General features: G+C 47.1%; 1 protein-coding gene across 2 annotated transcripts; it reads right to left on the bottom strand.

Annotated features, from left to right (window-relative positions):
- Nucleotides 1-3,210, bottom strand: LOC120659258. Of its 2 annotated transcripts, XM_039937338.1 has the most exons (3): nt 2,046-3,210; nt 1,534-1,588; nt 1-21 (listed from the first exon to the last, which is right to left on the bottom strand). In XM_039937338.1, exon 1 carries the CDS (start codon nt 3,099-3,101, stop codon nt 2,439-2,441), a length of 663 nt encoding a protein of 220 aa, XP_039793272.1. In that variant the 5' UTR covers nt 3,102-3,210; the 3' UTR covers nt 1-21; nt 1,534-1,588; nt 2,046-2,438. The 2 variants fall into 2 exon arrangements, with proteins under 2 accessions (XP_039793272.1, XP_039793271.1); XM_039937337.1 differs by lacking the exon at nt 1-21 and having other exon boundaries at nt 284-1,588.
- Nucleotides 3,211-14,233: the final 11,023 nt, after the last annotated feature.

The raw sequence follows: 14,233 nt of genomic DNA, 5'->3' as shown, positions 1-14,233 counted from the left end.
CATCATCCAGGAGCAGTTTGCCTATAGATAAAGCAGTTAACAGTGAGTTATCAAGTGACAACTGGATTGTTCTCAAAAAAAAAAGTGACAACTGGATTAAACAAACAATCTTCTGCAAGTCCAGCCCACTTTCTGAAAACATGCATTGTTTTGGCTTTACCAAGAATACATCAGCCAGTCCACACATTAATTCTTTTTCCATCTTATAAACCTGTCCAGTTAGTAGTACCCTCCAGTTCCCAAGCTCGCAATGTACAATTGCATATGTTGGAGAATGAGTAGGAGATCAAATAGTGCACGTTAACATAAGTTTTGAAATAACAAAACATTGGGCTATCAAACAAATGAAGAACATCTAAGATTTGAAAACGTGGGCAACACAGCGTCACTCCCCGTGCACAATAAGTCAATAACCAAGCAAAAAAGAGTCAACCAAACTTCTTGAATGCAACGTGTGGAATTAACAAGTATAGTGCTCGGCATTATGTGCGGACTTCACAGATGAAACCATTGTGCCGGCTTCATAAAAGAAGCCAGAGGGCTCCCAATTTCCATAAAAGATTGCTGGATAGCAGCGAGATGGACCTGTGCATACGGATTATTCCATTTAATTTCGTTCCACATTGTCAAAATTATCCCCACAACACCCCATAAACGTGGGCCTTAGCCAACAAGCACTCAACAAGGCCAGGTGCACCATTCATGATCAGGAAGAAATTTAAAACAACCATAATAGAGCATGAAAACTTATTTCTTAGTCAACACTTATTCAGTTCAGAAATGAGCTAATCCATAAAGATGAAAACCTGCAGAACAGAGGGAATGAGTGACCACGTGTATATTCTGTTCTAAGAGGCCACGTTAAGTATGATACAGCTATTTGCATGTGTGCATGAAGAATGCGACAAGATAAAGGATATTTTGACCCAGATGAGTACCACTATTTTGTCACTCAAAATTCTTAGAAGAATGCGTGGTAATAAACCCAGATATCTGTGATACTTGTGTTTAGCAGAAATATTACTGGCTAAGCTTAAATTTAGATCAATTGTTAAGGTCTTCATCATCCATCAATAACATGTATAATAGATGAATAAAGTCCTATGCATCAATAAGCAGTTTCAAGGACACAACAAAAAATGGGTAGGAGTAGCAAAGTTCTACGTTTACTAGATTTTCATAGATTCACTGATTCATATTTTCATATGACTAAATAAACATGTGGTAATAACTGCAATGAAATGACTGCTACAAAAGTACAGAGATCAGATAGCTTTGCACATTATAACCATAAGGTTTCGGAGATGCTTGATCAAAGGTTCACAGTACTGCTTTGGCAATTTTGCTCATATCAACTCAAACTGAACTACAGAGTCATTTTCAGGAAAAGTAAAGCACATATCCAATATAATATCGTTCAAGGAACTCAGATAAGCCTGATCTTAGCAAAAGCTCCAACAAGACCAAACATATGTTTACGATTCATGAGCAGGAGGAATTTCAAGACAACCAAAATTGAGCATGAAAACTTACTGCTTGCTCAGCACTTATTCGGTTCAGAGAGGAGCTAATCCATACTTATGAAAATCTGCAGAACAGAGAAACAGAGTGAACATATGTATATTCAGTTCCAATTGGCCACTTTAAGTATGATAACAAAATATTCTTTCTACATGTGCCCACGAAGCATTTGACAGGAAAAACGACATTTGGGCACAGATGGGTAGCATTATTCTCACTCTAAGGGCTCAACAGAAGCATAAATGATCTAACCCAGATATCTGACTTCTTGGGTTTGCCGGATAAGTTCCTAGTTCGGTTCAGATTAAGATTAATTGCCAAGATCTCATCATCCATACATAGCATGTATACTAGATGAATAAGTTCCTAGGCATATCTAACCAGTTTCAAGGACCCTACAACAAAAAATAGGTAGGAGTAGCAAATTTCTACAGTTACTTCACTTTGAAAGATTATTCACTTTTCCATATTTTCATGGACTAAGTTCTAGAAACTGAAAAACCCTGGACTAGGCAAAGTTGTACCTGGGATGTAGAAGCTCGTGTATGGAACGACACCGTGGGTGTGACCATCACCACAGTCCTCCTCCCTCACCTCTCCAGACTCTATATCAATACTGAACCAAGCATCATCCGTCCCCACAAAAAAGATCCCAACGCCATGTGCAAAACCAACATAATCATTTACGATGGCATCAGCATCAACTTGGAGCAGTGTCAGGAGCTCAATGGATCCTTTTGGCGCCAATACAGCATCCCCCTCAGGACCTGTCTCGATTGACCAGAGCCAGAGTCTGGAGTTCTCCACCCTTGCGAATCCCAGCACGCCATCCTCCGAGGTCGTGAGCACCGCAAAGTCGGAAACGAAATCAGGAGGCAGGTGAAGCACAGACACGCTTCGCTCGGCCAAATCGTACTCTAGAATGCTGTTGAACGCACAATCAGGAAGTAGAGCGCATTCCCCACAAGGGCAGGAGGAACCATCTCGCCCCCATATCTTGGGGAGGGAGGGCCATAGGTCGGGCCGCTCCAGGTGCCAACCTCCGATGAGTAGACGTAGACGTGAATATCCTCAGGGCCGAGGTTGTCGAGGAGGACGACGAGGAAGGGCCCGCGGCGGCAGTCGAGGTGGTCGCACTTGCCGTGGGCGGCGCAGAGCACCGCCGCGTTCCAGCTGAAAAGTGGGTAGGGCGGGGCGGGGCGGGGAAGCTCCCGCAGCTCGTCCGTGACGGGGTCCCAGACCTCGAGGTTGGTTGGCCAGGTCGTGGTGGCGAGGAGGACGCGGCCGTGGCGGGCGTCGAGCGCGCGGCGGTGGAGGCGGTCGGCGTGGCGCGGGCGGAAGGGGGTGGCGGGGACGAAGCGGGCGACTTGGTCGCCGTCGTCGCTGAGGTTGGCGAAGAAGCCGAGCTTGGGGGCCGCGCGGTGGCGCTCGGCGAAGCCGCGGCGGAAGCCTGGAGCGGAGACGATGCGGCACCACCGCCTGCACACGGTGGCGGCGCGGACGAGGCTCGCGGGGTCGTCCGGCGGCAGGCGGAGGAGGATCTCCTCGACGAGCTCGTCCATCAGCACCGCCTCCGCCATGCTGCCTGCTTGGCCGGACCCGGAACCCCGGCGAGCGGCGGCGCAAGGATTTGGGGATCGGCGCGGGCGGGGGCAGCGAAATGCGACAGCGACAGGGGTGGGGATTTTTATATTTTGGGTTAGTTGGATCCATGCCACTACAATTTCTTAAAATTGGATTTCATATTGAAATCCATGCCATTGAGTAGCATGATTTTAAACATGAAACCCAAATTCACGGAGTTGTAGTGGCATGTATCGAATTTTCCCTTTTATTTTCCGTTGGACCGACCGAGCGGGTGGCGGTGGCTCTCTCCTCTTATGTGGGGTGGGGCCCGGGAGGCTGTGGCCCTACACATTTGTAGTGATCGATTCAAGGGGCCGTTTAGTTGCCAAATTTTTTTGTCTTTTTTTGACATATGAATGGAGTATTAAATGTAGGTAAACGACAAAATTAATTGCATAGTTTGGATGTACACGACGAGACGAATCTTTTGAGCCTAATTAGGGCATGATTAGCTATAAGTGCTACAGTAACCCACATCTGCTAATGGTGCAGTCAAAGGCCTCAAAAGATTCGTCTCACGGTTTCCAAGCGGGTTCTGAAATTAGTTTTTAAATTAGTGTCAAAAAAATCCTTCCGACATCTAGTCAAACAATCGATTTGACAACAAAAAAAATTTATTTTGGGAATTAAACGGTGCCTCAGAGGAGTTTCAGACATTCAGGTCACATAGTCTCTTCTGTTGTCAGTGCTCAACATCAATGGTGAGTTCATGTCTAGATGTTCGGCAGTTAGGCCATATTTAGTTTCCAAAAAATTTTGCACAGTACTCGTCACATTGAATTTTCGAACACATGTATGGAGCATTAAATGTAGTTGAAAAAAATAACTAATTACACAGTCTAACTGATTAGGTCGAGCTGAATCTTTTAAGCCTAATTAGTCCATAATTGGATATTATTTATCAAATAACAACAAAATATGCTACAATACCAAAATCCAAACTTTTTCTCCAACTAAACACACCCTAACCAGGCCATTTTCCCCTCCGAGAACAAAGCAAGGCAGCCAGCACACCAGCTAGCAAAGAACGGGGCAACAAAATGAAGCTCAAGTCAATACACGATGCCACTGACAACCATCCTTGCATACAAAGACTCAGTAGATTTCAATCTTTTTCAGTTGCAAGCTGAATCCTCGTTCCAGAAGTGAAAAACTAAATTGAATAAATCAGATCCATTTTTCAGTCAAAACAACCCTAAATTAACCTCAAACGTACTCTTCATAGTCTTGATCAGGAATTGTGTTGGCCATGGTTGGTCTTTTCAGGACTGGTTTAGTGTGTTGGCCACTTCTCTCAGTATTGGTGTCTGTATGTACTGCTGCAATGTTGTTTCAGTGTTTGCTTCTGGAGTTCAGTGCTGTTTCAGTGTTGCTTCTGGAATTCAGCGAGAGTCACTCTTCCAAATGCTAGAGCACAACTGTAATATTCTTAATTGGAATGTTCGGGGCCTCAACAACCCGGCAAGAAGGAAGGTTGTTAAAGATTTGGTGCAAGAAACAAGGTCAACAATTGTATCTATCCAAGAGACTAAGCTTCAGGATATCACTCCTGAATTAGTGGCAGAAATCCTGGGTCAGCAATTCGTGCAGAACTTTGCATTTTTGCCAGCTGATGGTACACGAGGGGGTATTCTGTTGGCAACACATGATGAACACTACAGGATACTGCAGGCTGAGGTGGGGGTTCACACTGTCACTGCTACAGTAGCTGCTATCTCAGGAGGAGAGCAATGGAGCCTTACAACAGTTTATGGACCACAGGAAGACCAGGCCAAGATTCAGTTCCTTGGGGAATTAAGATGGATTAGCCATGCAGTTCTGGACAAATGGTTGATCATTGGTGACTTCAACATGATACTACATGCTGCTGATAAGAGCAATTATAATCTTGACAGGAGATTAATGGGGATGTTCAGAGATCTGGTGCATGATCTTAGACTAAAGGAACTCAATCTGTGTGGAAGGAAATTCACTTGGACAAATGACAGGACTCACACACGTATTGACAGAGCATTTTGTACGACTGAGTGGGATCTGATGAAACCTAATGTGCTGCTGCAGACACTTTCTTCCAGGATCTCTGATCACTGCCCTCTGTTCCTTATCGGACATGCTACAGTACAGAAACATAGAGGCTTTCGTTTTGAAGCTTTCTGGCCAAGGTTGCAGGGTTTTCAGGATGTGGTTTCGACAGCTTGGCAAAAGGATGTCAGAATCTCTAACCCTTTTCTCAGATTACACATCAAGCTTGAAAGAACCAGCAAAGAACTCAAAAAGTGGTCTAAATCATTTTTGGGCAACAACTGACTGCTCATGTGTGCTGCAAGGATGTTGATTCAGATCCTGGAGGTTGTGCAGGAGTTCAGACAGCTGAGTGCTTTGGAGTTAAATCTCAAACGTGATCTTAAGGTCCGGTTCCTTGGCATGACAGCAGTAGAAAAATTGAGAGCAAAACAGTCTGCTCGTCTCTCGGCAGTTCAGGCAGCAGAAGCAGGTTCCAAATTGTTCTATTTGCAGGCAAATGCTCGCAGGAGAAAAAATTTCATTCAGTCCTTAAAAGTGGGGGCCCAGACTTTTTATTCTCATGAAGAAAAGGCTGCTGCTGTTTACAACCATTTTAGCCAACACTTTGCCACACCTCCTACTAGGGCAGTAACACTGAATTGGGAGGCGTTGGGTTTACAATGCCATAGTCTCACTGACCTTGAAGCTGAATTTACAGAGGAAGAAGTGAAGGCTGTCATTGATGGCATTGCTGCAGATAAGGTACCAGGACCGGATGGCTACATTGGCGTTTTTTCTGAAGAAAAGTTGGTCTCTAATCAAACATGACATCATGGCTGCTGCATCCTATTTTTATCAACAACATGATCAGCATTTCCTGCATCTAAACAAAGCACACATGGTTCTTCTACCAAAAAAGGAGGATGCTCAGTCAATCAATGATTTCAGGCCCATTAGTCTGACTCTATTGCAAAGTTGTTCTTCAAACTGCTTGCTACAAGACTGTCCATACATCTCAACACAATTATCTCAAGATCTCAGAGTGCCTTCATTAAGAGACGAAGCATCCAAGACAACTTCTTGTACACTCAGAACTTCATCAGAGATTTGCATAGAACAAAACAACCTGGCCTCTTTCTCAAGTTGGACATTGCAAAAGCTTTTGATAGTGTACGCTGGGATTTCCTTCTGGAGGTCCTACAACAGTTTGGTTTCCCTCCTAAATGGTGCTCTTGGGTGTCAATGCTCTTGGCAACTAGCTCCACATCAGTCCTCCTCAATGGTTCAAAGGGTTTATGGTTCAAGCATTTTAGGGGCCTTCGGCAGGGGGATCCTCTTTCCCCAATGCTGTTCATATTGTCAATGGAACCTTTGCAGCGTCTCTTTGACATTGCCACAGCTCAAGGTCATCTCTCACCATTGGGGGGACGTGTTACTCGGCTTAGGGCAAGCCTGTACGCGGATGATGCAGCAGTGTTCCTCAACCCAGTACATGACGAGGTGCAAGTGGTGGCACAGATCTTGGAAATGTTTGGTGCGGCGTCAGGCCTGTTGGTTAACCTCAACAAATGTGCAGTGTACCCGATCAGCTGTCATGACATAGACTTGTCTGAAGTTATGCAGCCTTTTCCATGCTTGATCAGGGAGTTCCCATGCTCCTACCTGGGATTGCCACTCGATACTCGGCAACTACGTCGAGTTGATATCCAGCCTTTGATCGACAAGATTGCAAATCATTTACCATCCTGGAAAGCTAATTATATCAACAAAGCTGGCAGGCTCAAATTGGTTAACACTGTGATGTCTTCCATGCCGGTCTACTTCATGACTATGTTTGAACTCAAAAAGTGAGCGATCAAGAAGATTGATAAACTGCGAAGAGGTTTTCTGTGGAAAGGAAAAGCCGAGGCAAAGGGGATTCACTGTCAGGTTGCTTGGGAAAAAGTCAAATGTCCAAAAAGTTTGGGGGGCTTGGGAGTGCTGGATCTCGAAAGGTTTAGTAGGGCGCTGCGACTGAGGTGGTTGTGGTTTGCCTGGACTGATCCTGACCGGCCTTGGGTTGGCTCTGATATCCCTTGCAGTGCTCTTGACCGTCAGCTTTTCAGGTGCAGGACTTCGGTCACAATTGGGGATGGCAGAACGGCTTCGTTTTGGGACTCGTCTTGGTTCCGTGGCCATGCACCCAGGGATGTGGCACCTAACTTGTACAAGCTTGCATGGAGAAAACGCCTCTCAGTCAGGGAAGAAATTGAAAATCAGACTTGGACACGCGGGTTATGGCGGATGTCAACTGCAACTGAAATGGCCGAGTTCACAGTTCTTTGGGAAGCGGTGCAGCAAGTTCAGTTCTCTAATGCAGCTGACGAAATTGTTTGGAAGTGGACTGCAAATGGTATTTACTCCTCAGCCTCGGCCTACAACATCCAGTTCGCAGGAAGGATCTGCACTTTCAACGCTAGGGACATTTGGAAAGCTAAGACAGAGGGCTGAGAGGCAGTGGAGGCCTGCTCCTTAGTGTGATGAGTGATTGCCAACACGTGGAGTGGACTGACAGTGGTGTAGTCGCGACTTCGTGGAGATTGCGTCGATTTCTTGGTCTGTGGTGTGCAGGTATACGGATGGCGCGGTGGCAGCGAGTCGGTTTGGACAAGAGCGTGGTGTGTGCCGATGTACCATGCGGCGGCGTTGCAGTGGCGGGAGCTCGACGACCATGCGGAGGCGGGAGACCTTGCGGTGGCGTTGGAGGCCCAACCGGACGACCGTGCGGTGGAGAAGGACAGCCCAGATGCTTGGGCCACTGCTGGGCCGCGTGGCGATCCACTCCTGGCGCCAAGGCGGGACGGCGTGGAGTTTGTTGGTACCTCGGGAAAAACCAACGGCGGGATGCGTCGACGTCGGCCAAGTCGAAGAGGTTTCGGCGGGAGGTCGGACACGTGGCGTCATCGGGCTTGGCGGTTGTGCCCGGAAACATCGCGCGGGAAGGGTTCGCGGTTCCCTCCAAAACCGCAACCGAACTCGGTTTCGGCAGTTTTCCAAAAACTGCCCCCGGAAGATTCCAGAAGGACGCGTGGCGACATCAAGGGGATTGCGTCGAGATGAAGCAAGGTTCTCCGAGTCGTCGCGGCCGTCGGATGTCTTCGATGTATCTTTTTCGGTTTTGCCCCTAAGGGCCTTCTAGTTTAGTCTAGCACTTAGGGGTAGTTTAGTCTTTTAAAGGGAGACTTGGAGTGGAAGAAAGGATGGGAGAGATGGAGTGGGTGGTGGCTGCCTGGACACAAAAAGGCAGGGCCTCCTCCCTGGACCCTGGTGCCCTGGCAATTAGAAGAGAAAGGAAAAAGAGCCAGGCGCCCTCTTCCTCCTCCCTCCCGTGTTCTTCCTCCTCCCTCACCTTCTCTAGGGTTTAGGCATGGATTCTTGAAGAACTTGTAAGGAGAATTCGTGGGAAAGGAGGCCCATCCCTCCTTGTGCCCTCGGGGCTTTGAAATCAAGGTTCGTTCCATGTCCTACTGAGCTCTGTGTGCATGAATCATCCTTGTTCTTGATTTCTTCGTGTTGGTGTGTCTACCACTTGTTGCCGTAGTTCTTGAGGCTCTTCTTGGCGACTAGAATCATCGTAGTCTTGTGCTAAAACTCATCTAGATCGTGAGCCTTCAAGAACTCAGTTTTGGAAAATTCCTGAAAACCCCGTTCTTCCTCGGTTCTTCGTCGATTCCTCTCAAACCATGGAGTAGATCATCGATTCTTTTTGTGAGTAGGCTCACAAGGTCTTTGTGAGTGTGCCTGCAAATTTTGGAGAACTTTCGACCTGTTTTGATCAATCAATCTTCGAGTTTTTGGTCGTGCCGAGAGGAAAACAGAGGTTCTGCGCTCGTTCAGGATTTTTCCTTAACGCCGGTTGAACCGACGCTGGCGTTCCTGAGCGTCGGATCAACCGGTGAGTGCTTTTGTCACGGGTTAGGGTTTTTGGGGTTTTGTGTGATTGCACCGGTGCTTTGATCTCCCCGACGTCGGTTTAACCGGCGTTACTAATTTGGTTTGCAGTTTTGGGCGGTTGACCGACGTATAGGGTTTTGCCTACGTCGGATCAATCGGCGTTCATTTACTTCGGTTTTGTTGTCTCTCTGGACAACTGCACCGACGCTCGAGGTTTTTGAGCATCGGTTTAACCGGGGTTCATTGCTTGGTTTGGTGCATTTTGTTGATCCTCTGGACAACTGCACCGACGTGAGTTTGCGATTTTGTCGGTTTAACCGACGTTCGATCACCGGTTTAACCGACGAGGTTCAAAACCCAGCGTTGGTTCAACCGGTGCTCACTGGTTGTTTGCTGCAGGCTCTGTATCACCAGTTTAACCGACGTCGTTCAAACGTGTACGTCGGATCAACCGGTGATATATACCTTGCTTGGTTCTTGCACTGCTTTCGTGCAATTGCTTCCGCGCTTGATCGCTGTGGTTCCTAGGCTTGTTTTGTGTTAGTGTAGCTCCCTTGTAGCTACTCTGCACATCGCCTAGAACTCTGGGGTTGGGGTGCACTCTAGAATTGTGAGCCGAAGTTTTTGATCGCGATTATTTTCGAAGGCTCCCATTCACCCCCCCCCCCCTCTGGTCGCATTTCTCGGTCCTACAGGGCAAACACCGCTTCTTTACCTGGCTCCTAGTTCAGGAAAGGATTCATACTGCAGATGTTCTGTTGGTGAAGGGAGTTCAGTGTAATCCGGTCTGCATCCTTTGTGATCAAGAGCAGGAAACGGCTGCACATTTATGCCTACATTGTCCTTATGCTCGGGAAGTATGGTGGCACATTCAAGTTCAAACACAAGGGCTTGTTGTAATTCCAGAACCGGGTCTGTCTCTACAAGATTGGTGGAATTCGTCCTTGCTTGCAGCTGGTCACCACAACAGGGGCAGCGTTGCAGCCACTCTCATGTACACGGCTTGGAACATCTGGAATGAAAGAAATCGCCGCGTCTTCAAGGGTTTGTCAATTCTACCGGCGTCCTTGATGCACTTGATCATGGCAGATATGGAAGTACGGAAGAGGGCTTGTGAGGCCAGAGAAGCCGCTTAGTTAACTATGTCAGTTAGTTTGATAAGTGTATGTTTTATTGTTATCTATGTAATCACAACCTATGTAACCATCCGTATTCTACTTCTTCTTATATGATCCGGCAGCGCTCCTGCCTTTAAGTTAAAAAAAAGTCTTGATCATATATAACCAATTAACTACTGAGGAATAATAAAAGGTCCGATCCATAACTGGTGTCTGGTCACGGTGGCTTAAACTACAAAGAAATTTAACTACCAACTGTAACAACCGCCTCGCGGACGGTCCGCGCTGGGCCGGCGGACGGTCCGCCCGAGGTGATGCCCAGATATTTATCTGGAAGGTCGTGGGACCCACTCGTCATTCCTATCTTCTTCCCCTTTCCTTCCAGGGCCGAGCAGAGCTCGAGCTCCCGCGCCATCGTCGCCCCTTACTTCGATCTCCCTCCTCCGCCCACTAAACCTTGATTCCTTGCGTGGGAACCTTCTTCGGCACCTCCTCCACCTTCCCGAACCCCTAAACCGGCTTCTTACGGCCGAAATCGTTCCCGCCACCGCCGGACACCATCGGAGGTGCTTGAAGCTTGCTCCACCGTCGATCCGCCTCTCCGGTCGTCCTCCACTCGAACCGACCGCGGGAATGGATTCGTGGTGAGTTCCTTATGCTTCACAGCCTTTTCCCCTTCCATGGCGCATCGCCGGCGCAGGAGCACGGCCGCCGCCGTCGTCGCCGCCCTTGCTGCCGCCTAGGGCGAGGGTTAGAAATTAGGTATCGCGGACGGTCCGCCTGGGAGGCACGGACGGTCCGCCGGTCAGGTTAGCTTTTGTCCAGAGATAATGTTGCCTCTGGTTGTTTTTGCAAGATTGACTGCGGACAGTCCGCTATAGGGGAGCGGACGGTCCGCCATTGAGGCTTAAATTTGTTCCAGAGACGATGTCGTCTCTGGAGGTTCACATGGGTGAACTGCGGACGGTCCGCCACTTGGGCGCGGACAGTCCGCAGTAGAGTCTAGGAAATTGTCCAGAGACGTTTCCGTCTCTGGTGGGTTGAGTACTTGAACTGCGGACGGTCCGCCAGGGGTGGCCGGACAGTCCGCAGGTAGAATGGGAAAGAATTCCAGAGACGTTGTTGCCTCTGATGGGTTGGTAGGATAGTACGGCGGACAGTCCGCCACTTGGGCGCGGACAGTCCGCAAGGTATTTCAGTTAAAGTAAACTAGTTACATTTTTGGGCTGCACTCATTTATTTCATATGCATACGTGTAGCATCCGCTTCTGAGGGCGCCGTCTTTGAGGTGATCGCGGCACCACAAGAGCAGACAACGCAAGCCCAAGAGGAGAGGTGTGAGCATCCGGCCCAAGGCCCGTCTGACCCCAGTGTTGAGCAGCAGACACAAGGCAAGCCCCGGTGCACATCCTAGTATTTTAAATTATGACACCTATGTATGTTTCTACTACTTGTACATTAAGTTCAGGAATTGTTTGGAACCCTAGTTGCATGATCCATATGATTCCCTGAGTTATACTAGCACGTATAGAACGATAGATGTGCTAAGCTTAATGTTACCGGTAGAAGACGAGTGGTCTCCTGCACTCGCGAGATGTAGGATGTTAGGAGCCGAGTAATTTCCGGTTACTCGCGAGATACATTATTATCTTTATATAATTCAGTAGTTGAGAATTATTTTGAAATGGATATGGTAATGTGAGACCGGGCGGGGATGATGGATAGGTATGGCAGCAGGACAGAGTTCCTGGGTGTCTTAGCCCCGTCTGTGTCGATTAAGGACCGGTGGATGTGGCAGTGCTGATCGGGGATTGAACTGTACTAACCGCATGCCGGGAGTAGGAGGTAGTCGAAACCGGTAAGCCGAGTACTGCCTGGCTTCGAAAGTACAGGAACCCGCACCCAACTCCTGGGGCGAGTCGAGTAGTCGCGGAGAATTGGGATGCATATGTTTACTTTTGGTGGTCTCACGTTGAGCTCGGCTGACCATATGTCGTTGGGCTGGTTCCTGTAGTTCGAGGTGGGGAGGGGAATGGTTGGTATGTATAGTCCGACGGGGCAAATACGTGCCGTGTTGGTTAGGTCCACCTTGCAAGGTTAAATCGGATCGATTCGCCGTGTCTCGCGGTTATGAGGGCCTTGGTCTCTTTGTCACACCGTAGCAAAAATGTAGAATGTGAGTTAGGTATGTTTATATAAAATATTGAGCTCATCAAATTATTTTGCTTGCATCACCATGATTGCTATAGTAGGTCTTTGCAAATATTAGATGAGAGTTAATTTATATAGAATCTGAAGCTAAAATAATGAAAGTAAGGAATTACTTTAGTTGCTTTTTCTGCAAAATAACCACCAGCCAAAAGCCTTGTATGTCTAGATATGTGGGCTAAGTTATACCCACTGGTCGGGTAAGCCTTGCTGAGTATTAGTATACTCAGGGTTTGTTGACAATATTATTTCAGGGCATACAGACGTAGACTTCTGTCCCTGCTGCGCCAAGTTCATCCGCCGGGATGCAGAGGGATGGGTGGTCGTGGAGCCGGACGTTTAGTTAGGGATCTCCCTAGGGCTCACTTTTGATAGCTGTAGGCCCCTTTCCTCTAGATGAACTAGGATTTCAGTATTGTAAAGTTTGTGAATTATGTATTTATTCAAACTCGGTTTGTAAAACTTAAGGTCAAGTTCTATGTATATTTGTTGTATATTCAAATTTGTGTCGTGCTTGTACCATCTGCGCCCACCTTCGCGTGGGACTATCGGTGATGTTTCGATCGGGACGTGGGTTGAGAAAGGATCGCCAAATTAAGCCGTTAAGCTAATGAGCCCGATGTGTTCAAATGACGGCCATTACACTTAATTTGAGTTTTAATTTGGCGGTTCCATCACAGCTGGTATTAGAGCCGAAACGCACCGAGGGTGGTACAGGCATGACTAATTTCAAGTTTTTCTGAAAATATAAAAATGGATTTTTAGCGTAGGGCGTGCATGCATCTCATTTTTGTAGTGTTTATGGGTTTTTCCGTAGGAGTTGATGGGGGTGTGAGTCTACGATCCTAAGGACCTTTGTAGATGACGTACGGATCGAGAGGGTAGGTAGGGGGCGTGAAAGGTTGCGAAAGTGTCGTCGGCCGGACCGGGGGCACTGTCGCGTAGTTGGAGGCATGTTCAGCGGACAGTCCGGTTAGGACTGTCCAACAACTGTCCAATTTGAGTTTTAATTTGGCGGTTTCGTCACACCAACTGTCCAACAAGTGCAGAATGGCGAGGGGACACGTGCAGAGCCTGCACATGCTCCGACGAGCCCATGCGAGGTGCTAGAGCAATCACGCAACTCAGGGGATGGAGATCATCGTTGCATGCTCGGTGCTTGAAAAGAGATTAGACACGAGGAGATAGATGAGTCGTATTGGTAAAGGTGTTCAACGGGGCGTGGGTAGCAAATGAGTGGACAGAAATATAGGCCTTGTTTAGATTCTAAAATTTTACAACAAAAAATATCACATCGAATGTTTAAACACATGTATAGAGTACTAAATAAAATTTATTTGCAAAAATTTTTACACGAATGGGTTGTAAATCGCAAGATGAATATAATGAGTCTATTTAATCCATGATTTGCAATAGTAATGCTACAGTAAACATCCGCTAATTATGAATTAATCATAGATTAATTAGGCTCATTAGATTCGTCTCACGATTTACAACCCATCCGTGTAAAAAAATTTATAAATAAATTTTATTTAGTGCTCCAAAATAGTAAGATTCTCTTCCAAAAATTTACGCAAAAAAGATAAACATATGATGCCACGTGGGTGTCCGATTTTGGAGTGAGGATTCAAGCAAGATTTGAAGGGATTTGGAATCGAACAAGGATATGGCTGCCACCAGAGGTTCAAAGAAAATCTTATGGCGCAAGGCTTTTGAAAAAAAAATTGAACAGGGTGTTAAGCAACCAAGGCAATTTTTAGTTTGTTGGAAAATATTTAAAGAAGGTCAAAATTTTAGTGGTTTTTAGCATGAGACAAAACACA

Source organism: Panicum virgatum, chromosome 2N, assembly GCF_016808335.1.
Source record: "Panicum virgatum strain AP13 chromosome 2N, P.virgatum_v5, whole genome shotgun sequence".
Lineage (NCBI taxonomy): Eukaryota > Viridiplantae > Streptophyta > Magnoliopsida > Poales > Poaceae > Panicum > Panicum virgatum.
The sequence above is the reverse complement of the archived record's forward strand: the minus strand, read 5'-3'. Positions and strand labels throughout refer to the sequence as shown.